This window comes from Lemur catta, chromosome 24 (assembly GCF_020740605.2).
Source record: "Lemur catta isolate mLemCat1 chromosome 24, mLemCat1.pri, whole genome shotgun sequence".
In the NCBI taxonomy this organism is placed as follows: Eukaryota; Metazoa; Chordata; class Mammalia; order Primates; family Lemuridae; genus Lemur; species Lemur catta.
The window spans coordinates 15528392-15554769 of record NC_059151.1 but is presented as its reverse complement, the minus strand read 5'-3'; the positions used below and the strand labels follow the sequence as shown (position 1 = coordinate 15554769).

Here is a 26378-nt window from a genome sequence, read left to right as displayed (position 1 = left end):
TTCGTCCAAAGTGCCTTTATACTCACATAAATGTTATAGATGTTCAGTACATTTAAATACTTATGATGCTTCTAAAAACATATTTGCAAGAGAAAAAATACAAAAATAAAAATGTACAAAGTTCTTCATTAAAATAGTAGCTTAAATAAACCCTATCAACACTAGACAGAGTCAGTGACTGGATCTAGACTCTACAGCTTAAGAGTTTTTTACATAGTTATATGAAAGCACTTGAATCGATCTTCATAGTACCATCATAACAATTTGGTTAAAATCAATAAGCCATCTTCCAGATGCAGCTTAGAGTTCAAGTAAGAAAAATAACTGATGGAAAATGACTGTACACAGTATAGTTCTCATTCTATTTGCCTTTTTTGGTCTTGGCTGTCTTCTCCTTTCTTTTTTTTACATGTTTAGGAATTTTGTTTCTTCTTTTCTCTCTCTGGGCTTCCTTGACCATCTTTTTTCTTTCCTGTAAAAAACAAACAACATGTAAAAAACCCACAAATTTAATTCAGAGTAATCTTAGTATTACAGCTAAATAAAAAGATACATATAGAAGGGCAAAAATGAGTATAACATTAAAAATGAAAATGATTATGGGTTGTTGGTAGAACCTGGGATGAAAATTGTCTTTGAGCTTTCTTAATGGAAATTTGAAAACAGTCAAACAGAAATATCCCTGAGGTTGTTATTAAATGTTTGCAAATACTTTTTTTTTTAACAAATTCCATATTCTAACAGAAATAAAGGTAGGAAAGAAGCAAAATATTTGTTTCTAGCAGATATAAAGAGAAATTGTACTAGTAATTGAGTATGTCTCTCAAAAGTCTTAGGATCCAGGCTGGGCATGGTGGCTCATGCCTGTAATCCTTGCACATTGGGAGGCTGGGATGGGAGGACTGCTTGAGGCCAGTAGTTCGAGATCAGCCTGGCCAACATAGAAAGACCCCGTCTCTAAACACACATGTGTGCGTGCACTCGCACATGAAATAAATAAATAAATAAATAAAATTTAAAAACAGATTAAAAAAAATTCTCAGGATCCAAATTTTCTAAGTTTTAAAGGATTAAGCTAAGATAGAAAATAATAGTTACATAGCCAGCACATACCATTCAATCAGCAGTGTCTCTTATGTCTAGGGTTAGGTGTTAAAGAGATACAGTAGTCCCCCTTATCTGTGGGGGTTATGTTCCAAGACCCCTAGTCAATGCCAGAAAATACAAATAGTATCGAACCCTATATATGCTATGTTTTTTCATGTACATATATACCTCTGATAAAGTTTAACTTATAAATTAAGCATAGTAATAGATGAATAACTAACAATAAAATAGGACAATTGTAACAATATATACTAACAAAGGTTATGTGAATGCGTGTGGTCTCTCTGAAAATCTTATTGTACTGTACTCAGGTGGCAGCCACTTCTTCATCAGCAGATGCAGCCTCTCCAGTAATTTTTATATTTTTCAGTCCAAACCTACTCCTAAACCTGTGTAACCATCCCTTGCTTGCAGCAAATAGCTTGGTGTCACTCCTTTTAGGGGATCCCTTGCTGAAGTCTTTGTATGGGGCTCAGTGTATCCTGGTGCAACATGATGCCATTAATTGGAGCATATTTTCTGTTCATGTTTTCCACCCATAAATTTAATGCTTTTTCCATCTTTTTTTTTTTTTTTTTGAGACAGAGTCCTGGTCTATTGTCCAGGCTAGAGTGCCGTGGCATCAACCTAGCTCACAGCAACCTCCAACTCCTGGGCTCAAGTGATTCTCTTGCTTCAGCCTCCTGAGTAGCTGGCACTACAGGCACGTGCCATCACACCCGGCTAATTTTTCTGTTTGTAGTAGAGACAGGATCTCATTCTTGCTCAGGCTGGTCTGGAACTCCTGAGCTTCAGCGATCCTCCCGCCTCAGCCTCCCAGAGTGCTAGGATTACAGGCATGAGCTACCATGCCCAGCCTGCTTTTTCCATCTTAACTAAGCACTTATCACACACTATGGCCATAATTTTTGCAGTTTGAGGTGTGACAGTAAAACTAGCATGAATTTCTTTTTTCTTCTTCACAATCTCAAAGATAGACGATTCATTCTTACTGAATCTCTTAGTGAACTCAGCATAAGATTATTTTGCTTACTTTAAGTTGAAAACTTTCACCTTTTCCCTTGAAGGAAACACTTCATGGCTTTTCCAAATTGCTAACATCACTACTCGTGCTGTAGGGCCACTGGTAAGTAACATAAGGGTTACCGAAACAAAAACACTGCAACACCACTCAACAGCTGATCTGATAACCGAGATGGCTCCTGAGGGACTGGCAGGCGGGGAGCACGGACAGCAGGGAAATGCTGGACACAGGGACGACTGACGTCCCAGACAGGAGGGAGCAAGACAGTGAGACGTCATCTTGACACTCAGAATGGCAAGCAATTTAAAACTTACAAATTACTTCTGGAATTTTCTATTTAATATTTTCAGACTGTGGTTGACCATAACCAAAATGGTAGAAAGTAAAACCATGGATAAGGAGGGACTACTATACAGTCTTAGATGTCTGCAAACATCAGGCTGGGCTGTAAATCCTCCCTGCAGTATTTTACCATGAGTGAACTCCAACATCATCTGTACTTCAGTGAGTGATAATCATTTTTAATCAACGTACTGAATTTAATGCATCGTCTTTTTATGCAGTGCCTAGAAAGCTTTTTAATAGCAGCCTGATCTCTAGATGATGTTACCACCAAAAGCAAAGTTCATATGTAGGGATTAAAATTATAATTAGAGGTACTTAATAATAATGTTTTCAGCCATCATAATTTAGCTAGATCCTTAAACAAAGAAAAATGAGAGTGGCCACACTATCGCATCGAAGAAAAAGAAATTTAAGTTCTTGGCTAACCTTTTTATCAATGTCAGGGTCAGTGGTGTGTTTTTTACGATGGGCATGGTCTCCTTGTTCTTCAGAGTCTGTCAGAGCACTCAGAGCTTCTAGCATCTTCTGAATCAGAACAAGTCTTTTCCTTAACTTGATTTTCTAGGAGTGCAGGGACCTTGAAATTATTATAGAACCATGTTATTCTAAACTAATTAGTTATTTGTAGTTATCAAATGTGTTAATGCCAGAATTCAGGTTTTAGCATCACAGGTATACTTTGAAAAATAACGTCCTGTACTGAAACATCAGAACAACAGAATCAACACTGGAGGAGCAGCTTGAAAGTAGCCCCGGCAGTCAGGCTCACGAACATAGCTAAATGAAGGAGCCATGGCTTTACTGGGTGATTCAGATCAACAACAGAACTGCTCTGCTTCTTCTAGCCAATCAGGAGGATTGAGTTGGGATTTGGAAGGATATGAAATACACATAGAGTCAAAAATAAATATTTATTTGGATAACTTCACAGCTATTTTCCTATAAACCACATTTCTAGCAATAAGCTAATCCAATTGAGAGAAAACAATATCTGAGTGAGAAATTTTGATTTTTTTTCCTGAAATTTGAAGTTTTTTAAAGCAGCAGGAAGTTTTTAAAAGAGTGAGGTTTCCTTCTTATAAGATAAAACCAAATCTTTAAAAGGCAATTGTACAAAAAGATTTTTTGGCTAGTGGCTACAAAATCTTCTTGCTCTGGAATTCAAAGCATAACTTCCCTATAATACCTGTTATATAAAACCCAGAAATGCAAAGTGCTGGGATTCCCTTAAATCAATTCTTCACACAGAAAAGACACAATTCTCAAAAAGCAAACTGTGATCCTTCACTGAAGCCTTTAATTAGAAAATTAAAAAAAATAAGGCCTGCTTTTATTGCTGCCTAAGTTAGAATTACTTAATTCCTGCCCTTCTAAAATGTGACACAAAACAGGACTGTTTTAAGAAAAAAGAACACTACAGGAATCTAGCATGGTAAGACTGCTGAACTGATGACATTGCTCTTCCACAAGCTACACACTGGTATGACACACATTCCACCCTCTTTCTCTAAGCTGGTTGTAAAAACTATCAAGAAACACACGGCCATCCTTAATAACTTCACAAATTAAGAGTAGGATACAAAATGTCTCACCTACAACAACAGAACAATTCAGAGACAGAATGAGAAATAAACCAATCAATCTCCAAATTTCACTATCACAGTTAGAAAGAACACAAAAGGACATTTCTGAAAATGCCCATAGACTTTGAAAGTAATTTAATTCTAATACTTTATGTTTTATATCCTTTAAAAGAGTTTTCACATAAACAGTAACACATGTTCTTCATACCTTTTGAACTCCTGATAAATCTTTCTTCAATCCTGTGACAGTTTGATATAGAATCTTGTACCAAAAAGAAAAAGACAAGAATCAATATAAAGCTACACAGTGAATACACACATTGCACCTATTAAGAACACTGTGGGCTAACTTGTATCTTCTGTGATTGTAAAAAGGTATCAACAATTTATCTCATAGTAACACAGAGTTAATAATATGGGTGTTATTCATGCCCACCAGGTATACCAGGCCCACAAGCCAAATCCACCCAGCCCCCTGGTAGTTTTTACAGATAAATATTTGCAATCAATTTGATGATGGCAAACGCTAACTGACTCCCAATTGAGTGAAATGGTATCTGCCCCCTCAATAATTCCATTCTTCTCTCTTTAGTAAACCTATATTATAAAAAGTTGTATTCAATTATTATTGAAGTACTTCTAGTTCCATGAATAAAAGCTGGGAGAAAATTTTTCTCTTTTGTTACGTAAGAACCCACATAATTGCTTCAATTTTGTTTCTTGGCTTGCAAAGCCTAAAATATTTACTTTTAACAGAAATAAATTTTTCCTGAAATATGTTAATTTAAGAAAAACATATGTTAATGGATTTAGTATAATAACCATTTATACCATTAACCTAGACTTCTATATGAATCTTCCTTTTTCTGTAATTATAGTCTGTTGGACTCATTTAATTGCATCACCTCCTCTTATAAATACCAATGAATTCCCTTTATACCCAATGTGTACAGAGGACATGTTAATGCAAAGCGAACCAGTTATCTCACTAGCTCAGAAGCCAGCACGCAAGATCAGAGGAACTTCAACGGCCCAAAAAGGTTTGGGACAGTCCCTTTCTTTTGTCAATCTGCTTGCTACATACAAACCAAGCTACTTACATTGTCTTGTTGGGCATTCATGGCCATATCCTCTTCCTTCAATTTCATCATTATATCCATATCCCTCTCATAATTTTTTACTTCATTCAAAGTTCTAGGAATATATGCTCGCTTAAACACCTAGCAGAGAGGAAAAGCAAAATTGAAACTGTTATTCACAGCCTTTTCACGTTCATGCAGCATCCTCACCCCATCAAGTCACAGATGAATCCACAGTCCTCATCATCTCCAACATGATTCTCAGCCAAGCTGTCTGCACGCACTGGTGTTCCACCTGCTATGTCGTGTGTCAGAAGTTACGTTACTAATGACAAAACACTAAGTTTTGCATATAACTTATTTTAAGAAAGAAAAAGAACCATTATAGCAGATTCAAAGTTATCCTTAGAATAACACTTCTTCCCTTTCATTTACATTCCTAAAACCTTTTCTGAGTAGGAGGGAAAGGGATGAAGTTACAGTTGGAAAGCACTGCCTGGCTGTGTTTACACAGAAACGTGTTCTTACGTGGGAAATCACCTACCCAGCTGCTAACTGAACACAGGTCAAGAGCTGCTGATAAACATAGGGTACCCTCATATTCACCCATCACACTAAGAGCTGTGAGAATTTAAAAAAAAAGCCTACTATGGATCCTTCACAAAAACATACCCTGACTCCCTGCCTAGACTAAACTAATATTATTTTTACCACAGCATAAATATTTAAAATCTATAATACTTCTAGAATTAACACTTAAGTCATTTAAAAATTCACATTTGCAAACTAAAAACAGGCTTTTCCTTCTTCACTCATATACCCTAATAGGAGCTTTAAAAAATTTTCTCCATCCAGGACAATGAGCTAATATAATAGGTTGCTGAGTGGACCCATATAATGGAATATAAATTATGCAACTTGGCTCAGTTAAATTATGTACTATAATACATCTCAAGGAAATACTACTATTTAAAAAACTGCTTCACTATTAAAATCAGGTTCATGCTCTAGCAACATATAAAAAAGATCTCAAAACACAAGTGTTTTCTAAGGCTGTGAATGGATAATAAATCCTACCTCTTCATCCACATGATCGTGGTTAGACCTTTCTTCCTTGGTCCTTTGAGATGCTATTTCCATGGCCTTGGAAAGAAAACAAAAATCACTTTCCTTTACATTCAACCTACAGAAGACACATGCATTTCCCAGTGTAAGTACAACCTTGTTCTAGCCTTTACAAGTATCACATCTTCATCACTTCTGAAAGCACTTAGTGAGCTCTACTGTGCGGGTGAGTTCTCCCGTCAGACCTCCCTACAAAGGCTGCTGTCAACCCAAAGGAACAGAATAAATCAAACTCTTCTTTTCTAGACTAGGGGGATCCCTAGCCCCCCTTCTTCAAAAGTAATACTACTTTCCTAATTTTTAAATGATTAGCAAAAGTATTTACTAAAGGAAAACTGAGAGCCAAAGATTGAAAGAACCATTTCTAATTCCTGAGCAGTCAGTGAAGGGAATCACAAAGAAGGCCCTGCCCGTAAATCTCGAGTATGTGGCTCTAAGGCTCCTGCAGTAAAAGCCACCAAAGGAAGCTCTTTGAGCAAACAATGACTGAAATTAAGAAGGTGAGGAAGATTCTAAAGGGCTCTTTTGGCTTGTAAAAATGAGTATCTGTTCTTTACTTCATATAGAAGAAAGGAAAGAATAATAGGAGTAGGGTTTTTTTTAAGTGTAGACACTAAAATCAGTGTCAAATTAAAGAGTTTAGTTATAAAAATGATGTGATATTTATTGATTCAATTGACATGTGCAATTACCTACTATGTGCCCAGTATTGAATGGTTACAGGTAATACACAATATACAATAAAACCCTGTCCCACAAGAGTTCATAATCTAGTAGAGGGTGACAGAATTAAAAAGAACTTGGTATAATAAGAAGTGACACAGTATGACTACTTCGTTTATACTTACATAATATGAAAATATACCTATGAAAACAAGAAAGCTTTCTGAACTGAGATTTAAAGTTCATCAGGCAGGCTGGGCATGGTGGCTCACGCCTATAATCCTAGCACTCAGGAAGGCCGAGGCGGGAGGATCACTTGAGGTCAGGAGTTCGAGACCAGCCTCAGCAAGAGTGAGACCCCTGTCTCTACTAAAAATAGAAAGAAATTAGCTTGGCAACTAAAAAAAAAAAAAATAGAAAAAATTAGCTGGGCATGGTGGCTTGCACCTGTAGCCCTGGCTACTCGGGAGGCTGAGGCAGGAGAATACCTTGAGCCCAGGAGTTTGAGGTTGCTGTGAGCTAGGCTGATGCCACGGCACTCTAGCCTGGGCAACACAGCAAGACTCTGTCGTAACTAACTAACTAAAGTTCACCAGGCAGAGCAAGGCGAGCAAAGGCAGAAATGTGAAGGGATTCTAGGGGAAAGGGCTGAATAAGAAAAAGCAGGATAAAACCTGAAAAACCTGTGTAGGAGCATGTGGGCCAAATGTTCAAAATTCTATGATTCAGCAACAAAAGTAAAAATAGATAAGCTGGACTATAGCAAAATTAAAAACTTCTGTGCAAAGGATGCAATCAAGTGAATGAAAAAGCAACCCATGGAATGGGAAGAAACATTTGCACATCACATATCTGATAAAGGGTTAATATCCAGAAAATATGAAGCACTCCTACAACTCAACAGCAAAAAAACCACCTGATTAAAAAAAGGACTTGAATAGACATTTCTCCAAAAAAGATATACAACTGGCCAAGAAGCACAGGAAAAGATGCTCAATATCACTAATCATCAAGGAAATACAAACCAAAACCACAATGAGACCCTAACAGGTATGAGATGGTATCTCACTGTCAAAAAAAAAAAAAAATAAGCTGGGCACAATGGTGTGCACTTGTAGTCCCAGCTACTTGGGAATTTGAAGCAGAAGAATCACTTAGGGCCAGGAGTTTGAGGCTGTAGTGAGCTATGATGGCAGCTGTGAATAACCACTGCACTACAGCCTGGGCAACACAGCAAGAACCTGTCTCTTACAAACAAAACAAAACCCAGAAAATAACAGGTGTTAGTGAGGGTATAGAGACAGAAAAAACAGAAAATAAAAAGTGCTGGTGAGGATGTGGAGAAATTAGAACCCTTGTGCATTACTGATGGGAATGTAAAATGGTGGTACAGAAAACAGTGTGGTGGTTCCATGAAAACTTAAAAACAGAAATACCATTTGATTCAGCAATTCCACTTCTGGGTATATATTCAAAAGAACTGAAAGCAGGGACTTGGAGAGATATTTATATGCCCATGTTCATAGGAGCTTATTCCCAATAGCCAAAAGACTTTCACAACACAAGTGTCCACTGACAGATGAATGGACAAACGAAATGTGGTATATACGTACATTGGACTATTCAGCCTTAAAAAGAAGAGAGATCCTGTCATATGCTGCAACATGGATGAACCTTGAGGACATTACGTTAAGTGAAATAAGCCAGTCACAAAAAGACAAACATCGTATGATTCCACTTACAAAAGGTACCTAGAGTAGTCGAATTAATAAGACAGAAAGTAGAATGGTGGTTGCCAAGGGCTCGGGAATTGCTGTTTAAAGGGTACACAGTTTTTGTTTGGGATGATGAGAAAGTTCTGGAGATGGACAATGGTGATGGTTGCACAATATGAATGTACTTAGTACCACTGAACTGCACACGTAAAAATGGTTAAAATAGTAAATTTTGTTATGTGTACTTTATAATTTAAAGTAATTCTATATCAGAAAGGCCCCTGAGGAACAAGGGGAAAGGATTAATGACCAAAAAACTAACAAGTTTCTTACTAAACATTCATGAACTTTGATAGTCTATGTGATCTGCCAGGTGATTGAAGTCAAGGAACTTGGTTGCCAAGGTGACTCATGAGGGGGGAAAAAAGGAAAGAAACCTGGCTCTACCATTGGATGTCTTGCTATATTTTTGATTCCTCATCTGTGAAATCAGAAGGAAAAGGTCTCAGGAAGCGGTCAAAATGAATAAATTACACTACACAAGCTGAGTTCCTCAGAAGTGTCATACAAATACAAATTTGGATTTGGGTTGAGCATCCCAAATCTGAAAATCCACAATCCGAAGTGCTCCAAAATCTGAAACTTTTTGAGCACCAACATGATGCTCAAAGGAAATGATCACTGGAGCATTTTGCATTTTAGATTTTCAGATTTGGGATGCTCAACTCAGGTAAGAATAATACAAATATTCCAAAATTGGGAAAAATCCACAATCTGAAACACTTCTGGTCCCAAGCATTTTGGATAAGGGACACTGACCCTGTACTGCTATTTTCTGTGCTTTCCTTCTTCTGCCTTATTGCCTTTGAGAGATAAGCATCCATGTTCTCACATGCGATGGACGGATCTGTGACAGATTCAAAGAGCTCCCGCACAGTCATGACAGCAACGCTGTGCTTCAAAAAGAAATCTGTCAAAAGGAAAAACATTAATGACAGCTTTTACAAGGATTATCATTCCAACAGCTTTACAGAGAAACAAAGAGATAAAAATATATACCACCCCCTAGCAAACGGTTTAAGTGTCACTGTACCAAACAATTTAGTGACAAGATCTTACACCGACAGCTTAACTGAGTACAGAACTAACATACAAGAACAAGCTGTTAAAAAATGCCATCTTTCCACTCACCACTGATATTGGCACAGTCTTTTCTCAAGAACTCCAAGCCATGTGGGTGGTCATGCTCCACGGACTGAGAGACGTCAATGATGTACACATCTCCACCATGGTACCTTTTGGGACACAGATACAGAGGCTTTGGGATACTATGACTTTACTACATTTTTTAATCTTTAAGAGCAAGAGAAGGCCAGTCGCAGTGGCTCACGCCTGTAATCCTAGCACTCTGGGAGGATGAGGCAGGAGGATCGCTCGAGGTCAGGAGTTGGAGACCAGCCTGAGCAAGAGCGAGACTCCGTCTCTACTAAAAATAGAAAGAAATTAGCTGGACAACTAAAAATATATATAGAAAAAATTAGCCGGGCATGGTGGTGCATGCCTGTAGTCCCAGCTACTCGGGAGGCTGAGGCAGAAGGATTGCCTGAGCCCAGGAGTTTGAGGTTGCTGTGAGCTAGGCTGATGCCACAGCACTCTAGCCCGGGCAACAGACTGAGACTCTGTCTCAAAAAAAAAAAAAAAAGCAAGAGAAGTAATTCATAAAATGACCAAGGTAGATAAGAGGCTACCTTGACTATCAAGAGATGGAAACTAACAAAATTTCCAAAGTCCATTAGCTCTGTTAATCCAAATGGTCAATTCTAAGGTGACGTCACTGAAGGCAGGGACCATATCTTACAAGGTTACCATGTGAAAGCCAACTTTAAAACTTTAGACTACAGTATGACTTCTTGGATTGGGCTTTTGTTGTTTTAATGGACATGAAATGACTTATAGGTGGTTTCTAAGAGACAAAACACACTCACAACATGTTAAATTCACTGAGATCCGCATGGACAAGTCTGGCATCCTGATACATTCTTCTCATGTACTGAATGACCTGCAGATACAACTCCTGAGCCTTAGATTCTGATAACTGGACGTTTTTCAAGAGTGGTGCAGGCCTTGAATAAAAATAAAATAAACAACTAAGATAAAATGATCAAGAACAAGTTTTCTTACTTTATACTACATTGCTACATGTGTTTTTCTCCTGAATCACCGTGTGAACTGTGTGTGGGACAATTTACCTCACGACAGACAAACCATTCCAAGAAGCTGCCAACAAACAGGTGCTTTCCCAACACACTGTATAAAACATCCCTCAAACACAGGGTTACCTTTCTATTATTCTGAAGCATTTTAGGACTTTAAAAGGTAGAATAAATTGAAAACACTTATACACTAATACGGTAGGAAAGATTCATGAAAAAGCTATTCAAATGGGAAACATTCATATGATATATTGGATAATTCAAAGTATTTAAAAAAAATACAGTTTTAAGAATGTAATTATTAGGCCTTCCAAATCCTTACATGTCATCCTTACCAATGAAACCCATAACAAGAACATGACTTCTTAGCATTATTGGTTCTGGACATGGTATCTCTGCTGTGTTTAGCCTGTGACATTATAACAGATAAAAGGACAATTAAAAACTTGAAAAGGCATCTAAATAAATTCAACAGCTATAGACCACAGGATTAATATTACTGTTAGGAGATAGCACCAAGACCTCTCAATTTTATTATTGTATTTCATAAACTCTAAGACACCAATGATTTTAAGTGGTACCATTATGTACTATGTAAACTGACAAAACACTGGTAATTAAACTATTCTATCCCATATCTTGTAACACCCAATCCAATTCTAGAAATGTTAAACTGTGAAAAAAATGTGCATCTTAGAATTGATGAAATAGAATAGATATGTCTACAATTAGCCTTTGAGTTGATCAGACTGGAAAAAATGCTTCATAAAAATAGCTGGACCCATACCTAATAGCTAGTTGGGCACAAGAAGATTTTAGGACTTTCAAAATAAGTAGTACTTGCTTAATTAATACTAAATTGTCCAATGTATATCACCTGTGTACAGCATATAAAAAGTTAAAAGACACTGAAAAAAGGAAAAAAAAAACCTCCAAAATTTTAAAGAAATTTGATCTCAACTAGGTAAGAGGCCTTTATGTGATGAATAGCTGTTAGTGCAAACAAAGACTATATAAAATGTGTCCAGAACTATACTGAAATAGGAAAAGGAAACTATGTTAAAGAGTTTATTACCTAACAAGATTTTGTCTAGGACTCCAATACCTATTGCAAAGTGACACATCATTATTACCACCTGATTGTGACACTATCCTGCCTAACATCTAACATCCTGCAACAAACAGTTCCTTGTTATCCTCAGGACAAATCTAAATGTTTTCACATGGCTTACAAGACTCTCCAAGGGATCTAGCATTGCTGAATAAAAAGGAATCGTGTCAGAATTTTTCTGTAATGGATTCTTAGAACAGAAAATAGAGAACAGGTAGTTCTTATTTGTCCAGAAATTTGCTTCCACTGCTTACCCCAGCAGATCTAGTAGCACCGAATGGCCCTAAGAAGTCTAAGAAGTCCCTACATTTGGGCAGACCCACAGTGGGATCTGCTGGTAGGAAGGGCCCAAGGTGACATGCAGGGCACAACACAGTTGTAAATACATCCCAGACGGTCACCTGATTAAGTTCCTCATTTCTTTTTCTGCCCAAGTTTTCACCATTTTTCTAGGGTTTCCTTTACAGTAGCCATGATGAAACCTTGAACAAGAAAAGTATTTGTTACTTCAATCATTTTATTATTCCGTTTCAATGTTTTAGGAAATAGAAATTAAACCAACTTGAGGGCAGGGGGAAGAATTTGAGCTCACCTGAATTCCCCACTTACATACTTATCCCGGTCTTTGAATATCAAAATAGAAGTTTTATAAATTTTGATTGCTCTGCTCTCTCCATTTGCTGTGCTAGTGTGGTACACATTAGCCTATTTTAAGTCAAAAACAGGAAAAATGAAGTTTGTGTTAATAACTACAAACAGTTTTTTACTTTTTCAACCTATTTCATTCTAACCTCAAAAGTCAAGTGAGCTGAAATAATATGCATAAAGAACAACACTATCTTTTGAAGATCTGAATTAAAATATGAAGCATCTTATCAAAAGGAACAGTAAGTATGTCTTCAATACACAAATAGTCATGTGCTGCATGACACTTCAGTCAACCACAGATACATATATGATGGTGGTCCCATAAAATTATAATACTGTATTTTTAGTGAAACTTTCCTATGTTTAGATACACAAATACTTATCATTATGTTACAAATGCCTACAGTATTCAGTACAGTAACCTGCTGTATAGGTTTGCAGCCTAAGAGCAGTAGGCTATACTATATAGCCTAAGTGTAGCAGGCTATACCACCTACATTTGTGTAATTACACAACAAAATTGCCCAGTGATACATGTCTCAGAAAGTGTCCCTGTCATTAAGCAACGCAAGACTGTCAGTAAAATACAATTTAACTATACAGGAGAAGTGGTTTCAAACTTTTTTAATATCTCAAGTATACAGAAAATATTTAAATACATTCTTACATCTCGTAATTTATAAATTGAATTTTACTGAGCACTGCTTCCCACAGAATAAGCTAATTAAAAAACACCATGTCTATCCTTCTCTATATCCACATATAAAGAAAAACATGAGAAAGACTCACTGACTCATAGAAATGAGACCACAGTAATGTTCTGATTAGGACTCAGGCCTGTAATAAGCTGACCATCTAAGCTTACTGCTGGGCACAACTAGTTAGTCTCAATGCATTAATGGTGGTGAAAAGGCATGGTTATGTGCATGACCTTCTACCTAGCCATAAATATTAATAAAGCCAGTTTCAGAAACATTGTATTAAACTCTCTTGACCTGTGTTATGGTTTGGTTTTGCTTTTCTTTTTAAAGGCACAATGCATTTACTAAGTGCCTTAGTTTCACTTCGTATCTGAAATAAGAAAACTAACATGAGAACATTCAGTCATCCAAAGAAATGCTCACTTCTTTCCCTGTGCTAATGCAGCCATTTATCTCTGATATGATTCCTCTAGTCAACATCTTGAACAAAATCATTCGTGTTCTGGGATCCAACACCTAAAAAGAAATGCAAAAAATTAAAAATTTAGAAAGATGGTACCAAAACTTTCCCATTAAATCCTGTGACAATTATTAAACTGAAGAGCTTAATTGTAGTACACTATCCTGGCTGACTACAAGAGAGTAGTGACAGTCACTATTATGGTGCTTTTATTCACTCTAATTTTTAACAAATAAAATGTGAGATAAAGGTCAAAGGAATCAGAGACAACAAACCAACAAATTTATCCAGTCATGGAACTCAAAGTCCACCAAGTCCAAAAGAAACAGAAATTGACTCTTAGCCAACCTTAGCTAATAGAAATGTAATGCAAACTACTAAAGTAATAGTACATTTTGTAGTCACCACATTAAAAGAAACAAGTGAAACTATTTTAGTATTTTATTTAACCCAATATATCAATGCTACCATTTCAACATGTATCAATCTAGAAAGTGATTAGTGAGATATTTAACCTTGTTTTATACACTAAGCCTTCAAACTCCATTATGTCTTTCATATTTACTGCACATCTCAGTTCAGACTAGCCACATCTCAAATGCTCAGTGGTTACTGCATTGGACAAGGCTCTCCAAAGGATCTAGCTTTGCTGAATAAAAATGAATTGTGGCAGAATTCTTGTATTTAAACCAGCGGTCAGCACCCTATGGCCCATGGGCCAAGTCCAGGCCACTGCTTGTTTTTCTTTTCTTTTCTTTCTTTTTTTTTTTTTGAGACAGAGTCTCGCTCTGTTGCCCAGGCTAGAGTGAGTGCCGTGGCGTCAGCCTAGCTCACAGCAACCTCAAACTCCTGGGCTTCAGCGATCCTCCTGCCTCAGCCTCCTGAGTAGCTGGGACTACAGGCATGCGCCACCATGCCCGGCTAATTTTTTCTATATATATTTTCAGTTGGCCATATAATTTCTTTCTATTTTTAGTAGAGACGGGGTCTCGCTCTTGCTCAGGCTGGTCTCGAACTCCTGACCTCGAGTGATCCACCCGCCTCAGCCTCCCAGAGTGCTAGGATTACAGGCGTGAGCCACCGCCCCCTGCCCACTCCTTGTTTTTCTATAGCCTGCAATCTAAGAATTGGTTTTACGTTTTTATAAGGGCTCCTTAGCAAAAAAAAAAAAAAAAAAAAGAATATTCAACAGGAACTGTATGTGAATATGTGAGCCACAATGCCTAAAATACCTATCAGTTGGCCCTTGCAGGAGTCTGCAGACTCCTGTGATTATAGATGAGTAGATCAGGGTAAGTCTCCTTCCAAGTCAGAGTAGTTGATTTTCAGTAAAAAGGATTTCAAAGCCCTTTTTAACAAACAGAAGGCAATGAATTTAAGGTCTGTTCTTATCCATCTCTGAAACTAAGTAGCCAAATATTTCAATGCAATTTCAAGGGACACCTGCCAATAGCTCCTCCTGGCTCATGGGGCCCCTCCAGCTCCCGGGGTGAGACAGTGTAAACTGGCCAAACTCAACTAATACTTTAGGGTCTATCCTTCAATAAGTTGGCTCCAGTTATGCCAGAAACCTAAGGCTATAAACGAAACCACCTTGGAAGATCACAAGACTAAAAGCCAAACCACAGCCATTGCAACTAGAGAAGAAAGAAGGGAAAGTGAGCGAATAGGCACTGATTTCCATTTCCTTGCTACTGCAAAGGTAAGCAAAGAGGGGGAGTCAGCTGGTTGAGTACAGGAATCTAGGTAGAGACCTGTCTTTCTGCAAAACTGGTAGTTAGACAAGTGAGGGGCATAGGAAAGAACAACATACCAAATGGCTTAAGAACAAAATAGGAAAAAAGAAATGATAAATTTATGGACAAGTATGTATTTTTAAAAGATGACTTAAGATTCAAGCCATATACTCTACCATTCAAAATTAATTTTGAAAGAGACAAAGGATTTTCTGCCTACGTTATTTTATGGTCTTTGAAACTTAAAGCTGCCTCATCTCTCTGAGGTGACTGTATTTTATTTTCAACCACAGAAATAAATCACATAAAATGAATTGGACAATGAAGACCTAGACCCCAGCCCCTGCTTCTGCCCAACTGTGGAATTCTTCAACTGCACAGATGGTTCTGTATCTCAGCTTAGGTGCTACGACTTAGGTATACGACAGAAAGGGTGCTTATGTCTTAAATCAAGGATCTGCAGGTAGAAAAGGCTACTCTATTTCAAAATGTGTCTTTGTGTGTATGTGTAAGGGAAGGAGAGAGAAGTGGTAGGTGGCAATAGCTATGTTCTGACCCTTTTTATTACTTTCCTCACATCAAAAATGTGAGCCAATGCTAACTCCAATCAGAACAAAAATTAGGGGTACATTTTTCCACTTCTTGAATAGAAAAAATAAAATAAGCATAATTTCTAAACAACAACAAAAAAAGAACTTCTAATTGGAAATTTGAAAGCATCACCTGCCTCTCTTTCTCTCTCATACCTACACCCCTTGCTTTGTGGCAGATAACCCAACCTATCTTCTGGGAAAGCTCATAAAATTCCTGCAGCCCTTGCTTAAGAAAGATTCCTTATCTAATAATCTCTCTGCTTCCCCTAAGAAAGGTGGTTTTTGCATGGCTATGGTAATCTACCAATAGTCCCATTATAAAGCAAAACCTAGATCTCTAAACTCAAAACTACAAAAAGGAGTAATTTTATATAGAAGTAATTTTAAGTAACATTAGCATTAAGCAAGAAAGATGAAAGCAAACTACAAAGAGAAAAGAAATGCTAATTTAAAATAAGAGCTTGCAATAAATTTAAACTGTACCTGTTCTACCGTTGCTCTGTCTGCCTTATCTTTGATGCGATACCTAACCAAAAACAAAAAAGTGTAGTTGACATATTCAAAATTGAGTGAGAAGCCGAAGTCAAAAACTTTTAAATGTACTTTATTTCATGAAAATTCCTAAATAGGTAGTTTCTTTAATAACAGATTTTATGATCTGATTGTAGATTCTTCACTGAATATTCAGTGAAACTTCCTTCATTTCCCCTGAATATGCAATTCAATTCTCTAGAGCAAAAGGAGTATGTATGTAGTAAGAAGAAAAAATCTACCCATATTTCAGAAGCATTAAATAAAAAAGCAGCTGGGGTAAAGTGAAGTACTCTGAAAAAGAGAAAACATCAAGTATATCTGTATTGTCCTTCACATTATTGAATGATTTTAGTAGTACAGAAGTCAAGTCTTTGACTTTTTTTTTCTTTTAAAGAGACAGAGTCTCGCTATGTTGCCCAAGCTGGACAAACTCCTGGGCTTAAGCAATCCTTCCATCTCAACCTCCCAGTGGAATTAAAGTCATTTATAAGGCTTTCTCTTTCGAATTATTTTGTATAAAGATACAAAGTTTTTAGTTTTTTTTTCAATCATTTCAAGACAGTCTTCGAACGTAGACTCTGATTTGCTTCAGCTCACAAAGAGTGACTCAGTCTAGTCACTAATACAGGGTCAAACATGGACAAAGACTCAGATACCAGTGAAACAACAAATGACTACAGTGTATCTCAACAAGTTGATATCTCTTGGACACAGCAGTAAATCAGAAGAAACTTGGTTTTTAATTCTAACAATGTTAGTTGTATGATCTTAGTGTCATCTTCTATAATATAGTGATTATACTTTAGAGTTATTAGCATATAAGAGAAATTAGCCAGATCTTAGACAATGGCTTGGGAACAGAACTGTAAACAGAGTCAGTTCTCAGTTATATCATTATTTAGTTTTAGTTTTCAGTCTTCCCTTGAATTTTAAAAAATGCTTCACGGAAAAGAATAATTCTTTTTGGGGTGAGGGGACAGAGTCTTACTCTGTTGCCCAGGCTAGAGTGCCGTGGCATCAGCCTAGCTCACAGCAACCTCAGACTCCTGGGTTCAAGAGATCCTTCTGCCTCAGCCTCCCAAGTAGCTGGGACTACAGGCATGCGCCACCATGCCCAGCTCATTTTTTCCATATATTTTTAGTTGTCCAGCTAATTTCTTTCTATTTTTAGTAGAGATGGAGTCTCGCTCTTCCTCAGGCTGGTCTTGAACTCCAGAGCTCAAACCATCCACCCGCCTTGGCCTCCCAGAGTGCTAGGATTACAGGCGTAAGCCACCATGCCCAGCCAATAATTCTTTTTTTTTTTTTTTGAGACAGAGTCTCACTCTGTTGCCCGGGCTAGAGTGAGTGCCGTGGTGTCAGCCTAGCTCACAGCAACCTCAAACTCCTGGGCTTAAGCAATCCTACTGCCTCAGCCTCCTGAGTAGCTGGGACTACAGGCATGCGCCACCATGCCCGGTTAATTTTTTGCTATATATTTTTAGTTGGCCAGATAATTTCTTTCTATTTTTAGTAGAGATGGGGTCTCACTCAGGCTGGTCTCGAACTCCTGACCTCAAGTGATCCACCCGCCTCGGGCTCCCAGAGGGCTAGGATTACAGGCGTGAGCCACCGCGCCCGGCCAATAATTCTTAATAAAGTTTAAAAAGGTAGCATTTTTACACATTTTAGTTTAAACTGAAATTTATAAACATCATTATTCTAATGAGAGCACATTTGTGAATTTCGCAAGATTACACTTTTATTATATATTTTTCTTTTTCTTTTTTTGACACAGAGTCTTGCTCTGTTGCCCTGGCTAGAGTGCAGTGGTGTTAATCAGAGGTCACTGCAACCTCAAACTCCTGGGCTCAAGTGATCCTTCTGCCTTAGCCACCTGAGTAGACGGGATTACAGGTGAATACCACCACACTAAGTGAATTTTTTTTTTTTCACAAGTCTAAGCCACATTTATTTGCACAGGTAATGGGCAACAGATACTCCAAGTTCATACAAATTTATAAAACAACAGTTAATAATCACTTGGTACACTTGTGTGTTATCTTGCTTACATATTAAAGTTTAGATGAACTTCCTTCATTTTGGTAAACTTTCACACAATACTTCCTTAAACAAAATTGTTGAAAACACATATGGCATGTTTCAGTTAGAGCCAACACAAAAGTTAAGACAAGACCACAAACTCAAAAACCAAGTTTAGAAGATACTTTTCTACCTCCCTCCCCTAGATTTTCTTTAACAGATGTATATGCTGTATCACCCAAGTAACCAAGAAGACAAAAAAATGATGCTCCCATAATCAGGAAGAAAATGACAACCAGATCATACTGTTAACGTTATCTACCAAATATATGGTTTAAATATGAGAAACAGGGAAAATGCTTAGGTTAAAATAACAAAGGAGATTAGTAAATGATTTTTAAAGAGAACTGTTCCCCCTCAAAGCTGCAAAGATCTGACTCTGACAACTCAAAATAATTGCCTAAGGCAAATTAAAGTGAGGAAACCTTCAAAAACATTCTAATCATGTTCAGTATCTAGTGATAAAAGCTGAAAATATCAAGAGAATACTTATTATACAAGCGTCAACAAGGACATCCCAAAAATGAAAGAAATGCACATTTATTTCTACAAAAGCAATGTATGATACAGAATTAGAAGGGAACAGACTTAAAGATTTGCCTATTAAAATATACAGATTCTTACTGAAGAGTATAGGATATTTAAAAAAGATGACAAGGGATGTTAATCTTTTTTTATTATTATTATTTTTACATATTTTGGAACCTCACATAATTTTGATAAATAACTCTTACAAAATTATGCAAAAAGTACAAGAATGTCTGGTAAACAAACAGTCTGTATTTTCCAAAAAGATTTTTTACAACATGCAATTCTTAAGGCAGCATCCTCCTTACAAGGAAAGGTAATCCTTTTACTCATCAAGAAATCTTCTGCTGCAAAGAATAGGCTAAGAAAGCCTGGCTTCTTCCATTAACGCCTTTTGTCTTTCCTGTCTGATTTTCGGTCTCTTTCACTTCTTAAAGATCTTTTGCCTGATCGACTACTCTCTGATATAGACCTCTTTCTGTCGGACCGAGAATTCTTATCCTTTGATCCTTTTGTATCTCTACTACTACCACCACCTTTTGAAGATTTGTGACTTCTTTCTAGTCCTGAAGTATCCCTTCTCTTCCGATCCACGCTCCTTCTGTGCTTTCTGTCTCTATTATGTCCCCGGCCTCTGCTCCGACTTCTACTCTCACTACTACTACTGGTGCTGCTGCTACTGTCTCTGCTGCTGCTGCCACTTGTACTGGAACTACTACTGGAAGTACTTCGACTGCTACTACTGCCACTACTGGAACTGCTTCCACTGCTACTACTGGTAGAACTACTACTAGAAGTACTACTGCTACTGCTTCGACTTCTGCTCTTGCTTGTTTTATTTCTAGCTCGACCTCTACTTCTGCTCCTAGTTTTGGTTTTGCTCTTGCTTTCTGCATGTACTGTCAAGACCGGCTCTACTGGCACCTCAGTGAGTTTTACAGACTCTACAGTAAACTCTTTCCTCTCAGGTAGTAAATGCCCTTGCTCCTGAATCACCTGGGGTGGTGGCTGTAAAACAGCTAATGGCAAAGCCTCAGGCTGAGAGGGAAGCTGGGACTGGAGTACTGGCTGGGACTGGGACTGAGATGGAGGATGGGACTGAGATTGAGGCTGGGGCTGAGCCTGGGGCTGAGACTGAGGTTGAGGCTGAGGCTGAGGCTGAGCCACAGGCTCAGGTTGGGGCTCAGATTCTTTTTCTTCTTTTTCCTCAGACTCCTTTTCCATGTCTAGAGCACTAACATTATCTTTCCCAGGAGACAGAGATTTACATTCTTTATCTGGCTCAATTTCAAATTCCATCTCTGGCTCCAATTCTTTGCTAGTTTCATTTTCTGAAGGTTCTATACTTTCAACTTGATTAGTTTCCATCGCCTCCTGTTCAACAATTACGTTTTGCACATTCTCAACCATCTCTAACACATCCATAACTTCTTCAGGCTGACTATCCTGTTGCTTTTCACTTTCCCTGACCTCAGTTTCCTCCTCCATCTTAACCTCCATTTCCTGCTTTTGTTCCTCCTCCTCCTGTTCTTTCTCTGCATCACTATGAACAATACCTACTTCCTTTTCCTCTTCCTCTCCTGCTTCCTCTATTTCTACATCATTGTGCTAATTACCTGTCTCCTCCAACTCTTCCTCTCGCTGAGCCACCTTACCCTCTTCTTGCTCCGCCTTCTGTTCTTCATTACGCACCACCTGATGCTCTTTTTCCTTCATTGATTGTCTTCTAGGCCTAGCCTCCATTTTATTTATTTGTTCTGCAAATTCGAGGCGTCTACCTTCAAATAAAGCATTCATTTTTCTCTGTGACTCTTCTATTAGTTTTTGGGTAGCAGGACACATCCTTCCAGGAATATAGAACAAATGGGGCTTTGTCTTAGTTCTTATATATTTAATTATCTTGGCATTATGCTCATTCCATTCTTCTTGCAGCTGCGCAAGCTCAACTTTCTGTTCCAAAAGCCGCAGTTCTGTCTGTTTAGCACGCCTCTCTTCAAACAGCTCTCTCCTCTCATTTTCAACCTGCTTTCTCTCTTCTTCTGCCTGAACTTCAAGTTTTTGCTCAATTTCCTGGCGCCTCTTTTGCCTTTCAGTAGCGACAGTGGATTCTTGTTTAAATTTTTGAAGGGTACCCATCAACAAGCCAAATATTCGCCGGTTCCTTTGCTTTCCCTTTTCATCCATATTTTGGTCCTGGATAAGGTCTCTCCGTGTGCGCTCTTTGGAGGTAGCTACAACTGAAGACTGCAACGCTGGCTTTTTGACATCATCATCCTCTGGGTCGCTTTCTTGGCGTGATTCTCTTCTTGTCCGACGCTCCCCGCCCAGCCTACTGACTGCCCCTTCAAGGTCTCTCTGTTTGGCTGGGGGTCCTCCTCCACTATCTGAGAATCCACGCCTCAGCAATAAACTACCACGTCCTCTACCTCCACCAGGACCAGAAAGGGCCAGCAATCTGGCTTGGATGGGCCTCACGTCATTCGGATCCCGCCCGGTGAGCTTGCGAATATTCTCATCCACGTTCTTTAGGCTCTCTTTGGCCTTTTCTAGCTGCTCCTGCAAAGTTCTCACTGCGACCGCCATCTTCTCCGTGAGGAAGGCTTCGAGACTGCTCCGAATTTTTAAATTTTTTGTAGAGATGGGGTCTTGCTGTGTGGCCCAGGATGGTCTTGAACTCCTGGCCTCAAGCAATCCTCCACCTTAGCCTCCCAAAGTGCTGGGATTACAGGTGTGAGCCACATGGATGGCACGCAGCCACCATATATTTCTTAAGAAGATTCATTTAATATTTTCAATTTACAAAGGCACTGGCTACCCTGATTTAAGCTAAAACAAACAGAAATTGGTTTAAGTATACAAATGAACATTCTTTGTAAAAGAGTTATGACCAAGATGATACTTAGTCCCTATCATCCATGTTTTATCATTAAAACATTACTTACATATCTGCTTCCTTTTGTCTAGACTTTTCGGCGACTTTATTTATGATAGAGTCAGTAACACTTAGCTTATCTAAAAATACAAGAAACCCACAATGTAAATAACATGTAAAACAAAAAGACATTATTAACAGTTTTGCTGAATAGGATACTTCTCTCCTCTTCCTTCTCTTCTATACTTTCTAAATGTTTTATTATAGACAAGATATATTTTAGTAATGAAAAAAAATTTTAATGTTTTTAAAGGCAAGAACTAAGTCGCGGTTTCCTTTATACCAAGTGTTACTTTCATTACTACAGTTATAATTTTTGAACCACAGAATTACAGATGCAGAAATTCCTCAAAAAGACTATATCTGTATGTTAAATTTCAGATACTTGTTAATATTCTGTATGACTAATAGCGATAATATAACTGCCTGAATTCCAAGTTTAATTCTAAAAACTTTAGTTTCATTTCAAGCTATAGGTACATGATAGACAATGAAGACCCTAAAATACATTAATTCAGCATGCACTGACAGCTTATACAACAGACACTGTGCTAAGTTGATAATAACAAGTGAGGTCTGCAACAATAGAAATATGACCTTGTACTTTTTAAGAGGTGATGATTCAAATCAACATTCTCATTCCCTGCATTAAACAACTCACTAAACAATTAACACTTACATTAAAAGTCTCCAGTAAAACAAAATGTAACTATATTTAAAACTCTAGCATTTAACATCCTACTACAAGATGACCCTACTACTACAAAATCTAATACAGAACAGACAATAACTTGAATAGGTATCTGTTAACTGCATATTCCTACAACAGGGTGAGAAAACAGAACTAAAAAAGGACAAGCTAAAGTCTTTCCTTGAAGCCATGTTTCTAAATCACTATAAGTTTTATTTTCTCTAAGCATTATTGAGTCAGTGACACTTGAATGTATTAATTTCTTGATCTCATATAATTGCATAACACTGTGGTTTTCGAAGAATTTCCTCATAGCCCGGTGAGGTAATATATTTTGTAAACTCACCTAGATTAATTTTATTCTCAAATTTCCGTAAGACCTTGTCTGCCGGAGTAGACATCTTGGCTGAACTGCAGTTGGAAGTCTGTCGATTTGCCTAGAAGAAATGAGTTCCAGAGTCTAAGGCACTAGTTGGAAACACAAACCTAAAGTTCATGATCACATGGTTTTTTTTAGAACACAGTTAGGTATTAAACCATTCATACTTAGAGGAGTATCCTAAGGTAAAAATCAATCAAATTTGGTCATGAAATTTTTTTAAAAGGCATTTGAAATAGAAGGTTAAAGATGCTAGCTAGAAGGGCCTGCATAATCTGTTGTTTGTTTTTTCTTTACTTCTCTATGATGTATTCCTATTAAAAATAATAAATTAAAATTATATGCATTTTTGTAATTTGACTGGTTTATAGATTTAAAATTTGAGAATGCTCATTTACCTCCAGCAGGTATAATAAAGAGCTAAGATCAACATTAAACTGGTTCATAAGTTAATTTTGGGCCCAATATCTCAAGAAAGAGAAAGATTTAAGTATGAGGCTTAGCCCTTGGACTGGTGCTATGCACAAACTTAAATAATGGCAAAAAGAGAAAAAAGGAGAGACGACATCCAAAACACTTAGATAAGAGAATAATAGATCAAAAAGAGTTTATAACAATTACTGAATCAATCCTCTTATCTTAGCATGGAACACTGAGGTTGAGTTGTTTCCTATTTGCTAGAACTTAAAAAAATTCTATTAACCTTCTAAAATAATTTTTAAATTAAAATAACACATGTTCACAGTAGAAAATGTAGAATAACATTTAAATACATATACTTCTAGTTTTTTTCCTCAAACTTTGTTAAAAGGCATCATGCTCTATGTTGAAATTGCTCAAAGCTTCACCATGAATCAATAGAGGAGTTACTAAAACAAGGCAATAAGTAACTGTGAAATTGCATTCTAAAAAAAAAATAATAATAAATAAACAAACACATGCATCTGGTCCATGATTTAGCTGTTTTAATAGTCAAAGGAATATCACTGTTTTTTTCCCCCAGCCATATCTTTCAGTAATCTTTTTTTGAGACAGAGTCTTGCTCTGTTGCCCGGGTTAGAGTGCTGTGGCATGAACCTAGCTCACAGCAACCTCAAACTCCTGGGCTCAAGCAATCCTACTGCCTCAGCCTCCCAAGTAGCTGGGACTACAGGCATGCACCACCGTGCCCAGCTAATTTTGTCTATATATTTTTAGTTGTCCAGCTAATTTCTTTCTATTTTTAGTAGAGATGGGGTCTCACTCTTGCTCAGGCTGGTCTTGAACTCCTGACCTCAAGAGATTCTCCCACCTCAGCCTCCCAGAGTGCTAGGATTACAGGCATGAGCCACCGCACCTGGCCTCTTTCAGTAATCTTGATGCTCCAGGAAGATATACCATGTTAATCCTATGGCTCTGCAAACTCCTAACATAGTTGGTACTTCCAGTTTAAGAAGCAGGCATAGTTTGGTCACTTGTTTGCTACATATGGTAGATGATGGCAGATGGTGAACATATTCTCATGTCATTAATACAGTCTTCCATTGCAATGCATTCGGTGACTGCACAATGTCCCATTGTGTGGATTAGTTCCACAGTAAATTTAATCAACGTTCAAGGTTGTTTCCAATGTTCTTCTACCATGAACAATCCTAGACGATCATTCTTGTAGCTAAATCTTGGTATACTCCTAGAATTGCTGAATAAAAAGCATTTGTAAACTTTTAAAGTTTTTATCACATACCAATTTATCCTACAAATAATTACACCTATTTACTTGACACTCAATGACATATTTTATGTCTTTGTCAGTTGCACAGATGAAAAAATGGCATGTGTACATAATTAATCTGCATTTCCTTAATTACTAATGAGGCTGAACTTCTTCACTTATGATTAATGATTTGTAGTAAACTGCCTATTCATGTCCTTTCCTATGCAGATTTTTAAGCTCATAATCTTATGATGCCTTAAATAACTCTTTTTAATTTACTGATTCTGGCAAGAATCCACACCTAGGAAATTATCAGAAATACAGAATGGATAAAGAGTGAAAATCAATAAAGGCTGGGGCTATAGGACAATATAACCTGAAGAAAATCTTTCACCTGTTCAACCTGAGAATCACAAAATGTTTGTTAAAAAAAGAAGATATAAGATGTATAGAATCAGGCCGGGCGCGGTGGCTCACGCCTGTAATCCTAGCACTCTGGGAGGCCGAGGCGGGTGGATCGCTCGAGGTCAGGAGTTCAAGACCAGCCTGAGTGAGACCCCGTCTCTACTAAAAATAGAAAGAAATTATCTGGCCAACTAAAAATATATATAGCAAAAAAAATTAGCCGGGCATGGTGGCACATGCCTGTAGTCCCAGCTACTCGGGAGGCTGAGGCAGTAGGATCGCTTAAGCCCAGGAGTGTGAGGTTGCTGTGAGCTAGGCTGACGCCACGGCACTCACTCTAGCCTGGGCAACAAAGTGAGACTCTGTCTCAAAAAAAAAAAAAGATGTATAGAATCATTTATAAAATACCTGTGGGTTACTTCCTCCATTGTAGGCATAACCTTTGGTGAGTTTTCCAACTCCTTCATCCCAGTCCCAATCATCGTCATCATCATAATCCTCCTCTTCATCATCTTCTATCTCACCTTCATCCTTCTTCTCACTCACATTATCTTGAAGGTCTTTAAATAGAATGTCATCCTCCTCTTTGATTATCTTCAAGTGTGTGTTTTCACTAGAAATAACAACGTTTTGGCATATTTAGACATAATCTAACTGAGCTCACATATTTATTTAAGATATAAACTAAACATATATCAGTAAATCTAAAAGATTCCTTTACAATATATCTCACAATAAGCTCAATCTTCTTAATACCAAGTTCTCCTATTTTTCAGTTCTGTTGCAGTTGTTTGCTCATTCTCCATGCCCAAAGCCTACTAGGGAAGAAGTACATCAAGAGTTAAATCCACTTCTGCTTTGGTGAAGTTAGAATTTACATTGTTCTCTTCTCTGTTGAATAACTTTCATCAGTACACCAGACTTGACTCTAGGAAAATCATTCACAGAGCTACTTTATGGGGAAAAAAACCTTTCTGACAAAATTGGGAATAAGTCTAAGGCAGCCAGCCTTACCTTGAGCGCAATACCAT

At 37.7% G+C, this 26378-nt stretch overlaps 1 protein-coding gene and 1 pseudogene across 2 annotated transcripts; both read right to left on the bottom strand.

The window, feature by feature from the left end:
- Nucleotides 1–26378, bottom strand: LOC123627279 (annotated as a pseudogene). Its single transcript, XR_006731231.1, has 17 exons — nt 26362–26378; nt 25756–25960; nt 23217–23307; nt 22190–22259; nt 16587–16629; nt 13738–13830; nt 12558–12670; nt 12367–12447; nt 11177–11263; nt 10627–10764; nt 9833–9936; nt 9505–9611; nt 6216–6281; nt 5160–5279; nt 4268–4321; nt 2903–3053; nt 1–472 (listed from the first exon to the last, which is right to left on the bottom strand). The product of XR_006731231.1 is annotated as a serine/threonine-protein kinase RIO1-like (transcript).
- On the bottom strand, nt 18560–21880 carry LOC123627223 (pinin-like). Its single transcript, XM_045536675.1, has one exon. It carries the CDS (start codon nt 21828–21830, stop codon nt 20856–20858), a length of 975 nt encoding a protein of 324 aa, XP_045392631.1. The 5' UTR covers nt 21831–21880; the 3' UTR covers nt 18560–20855.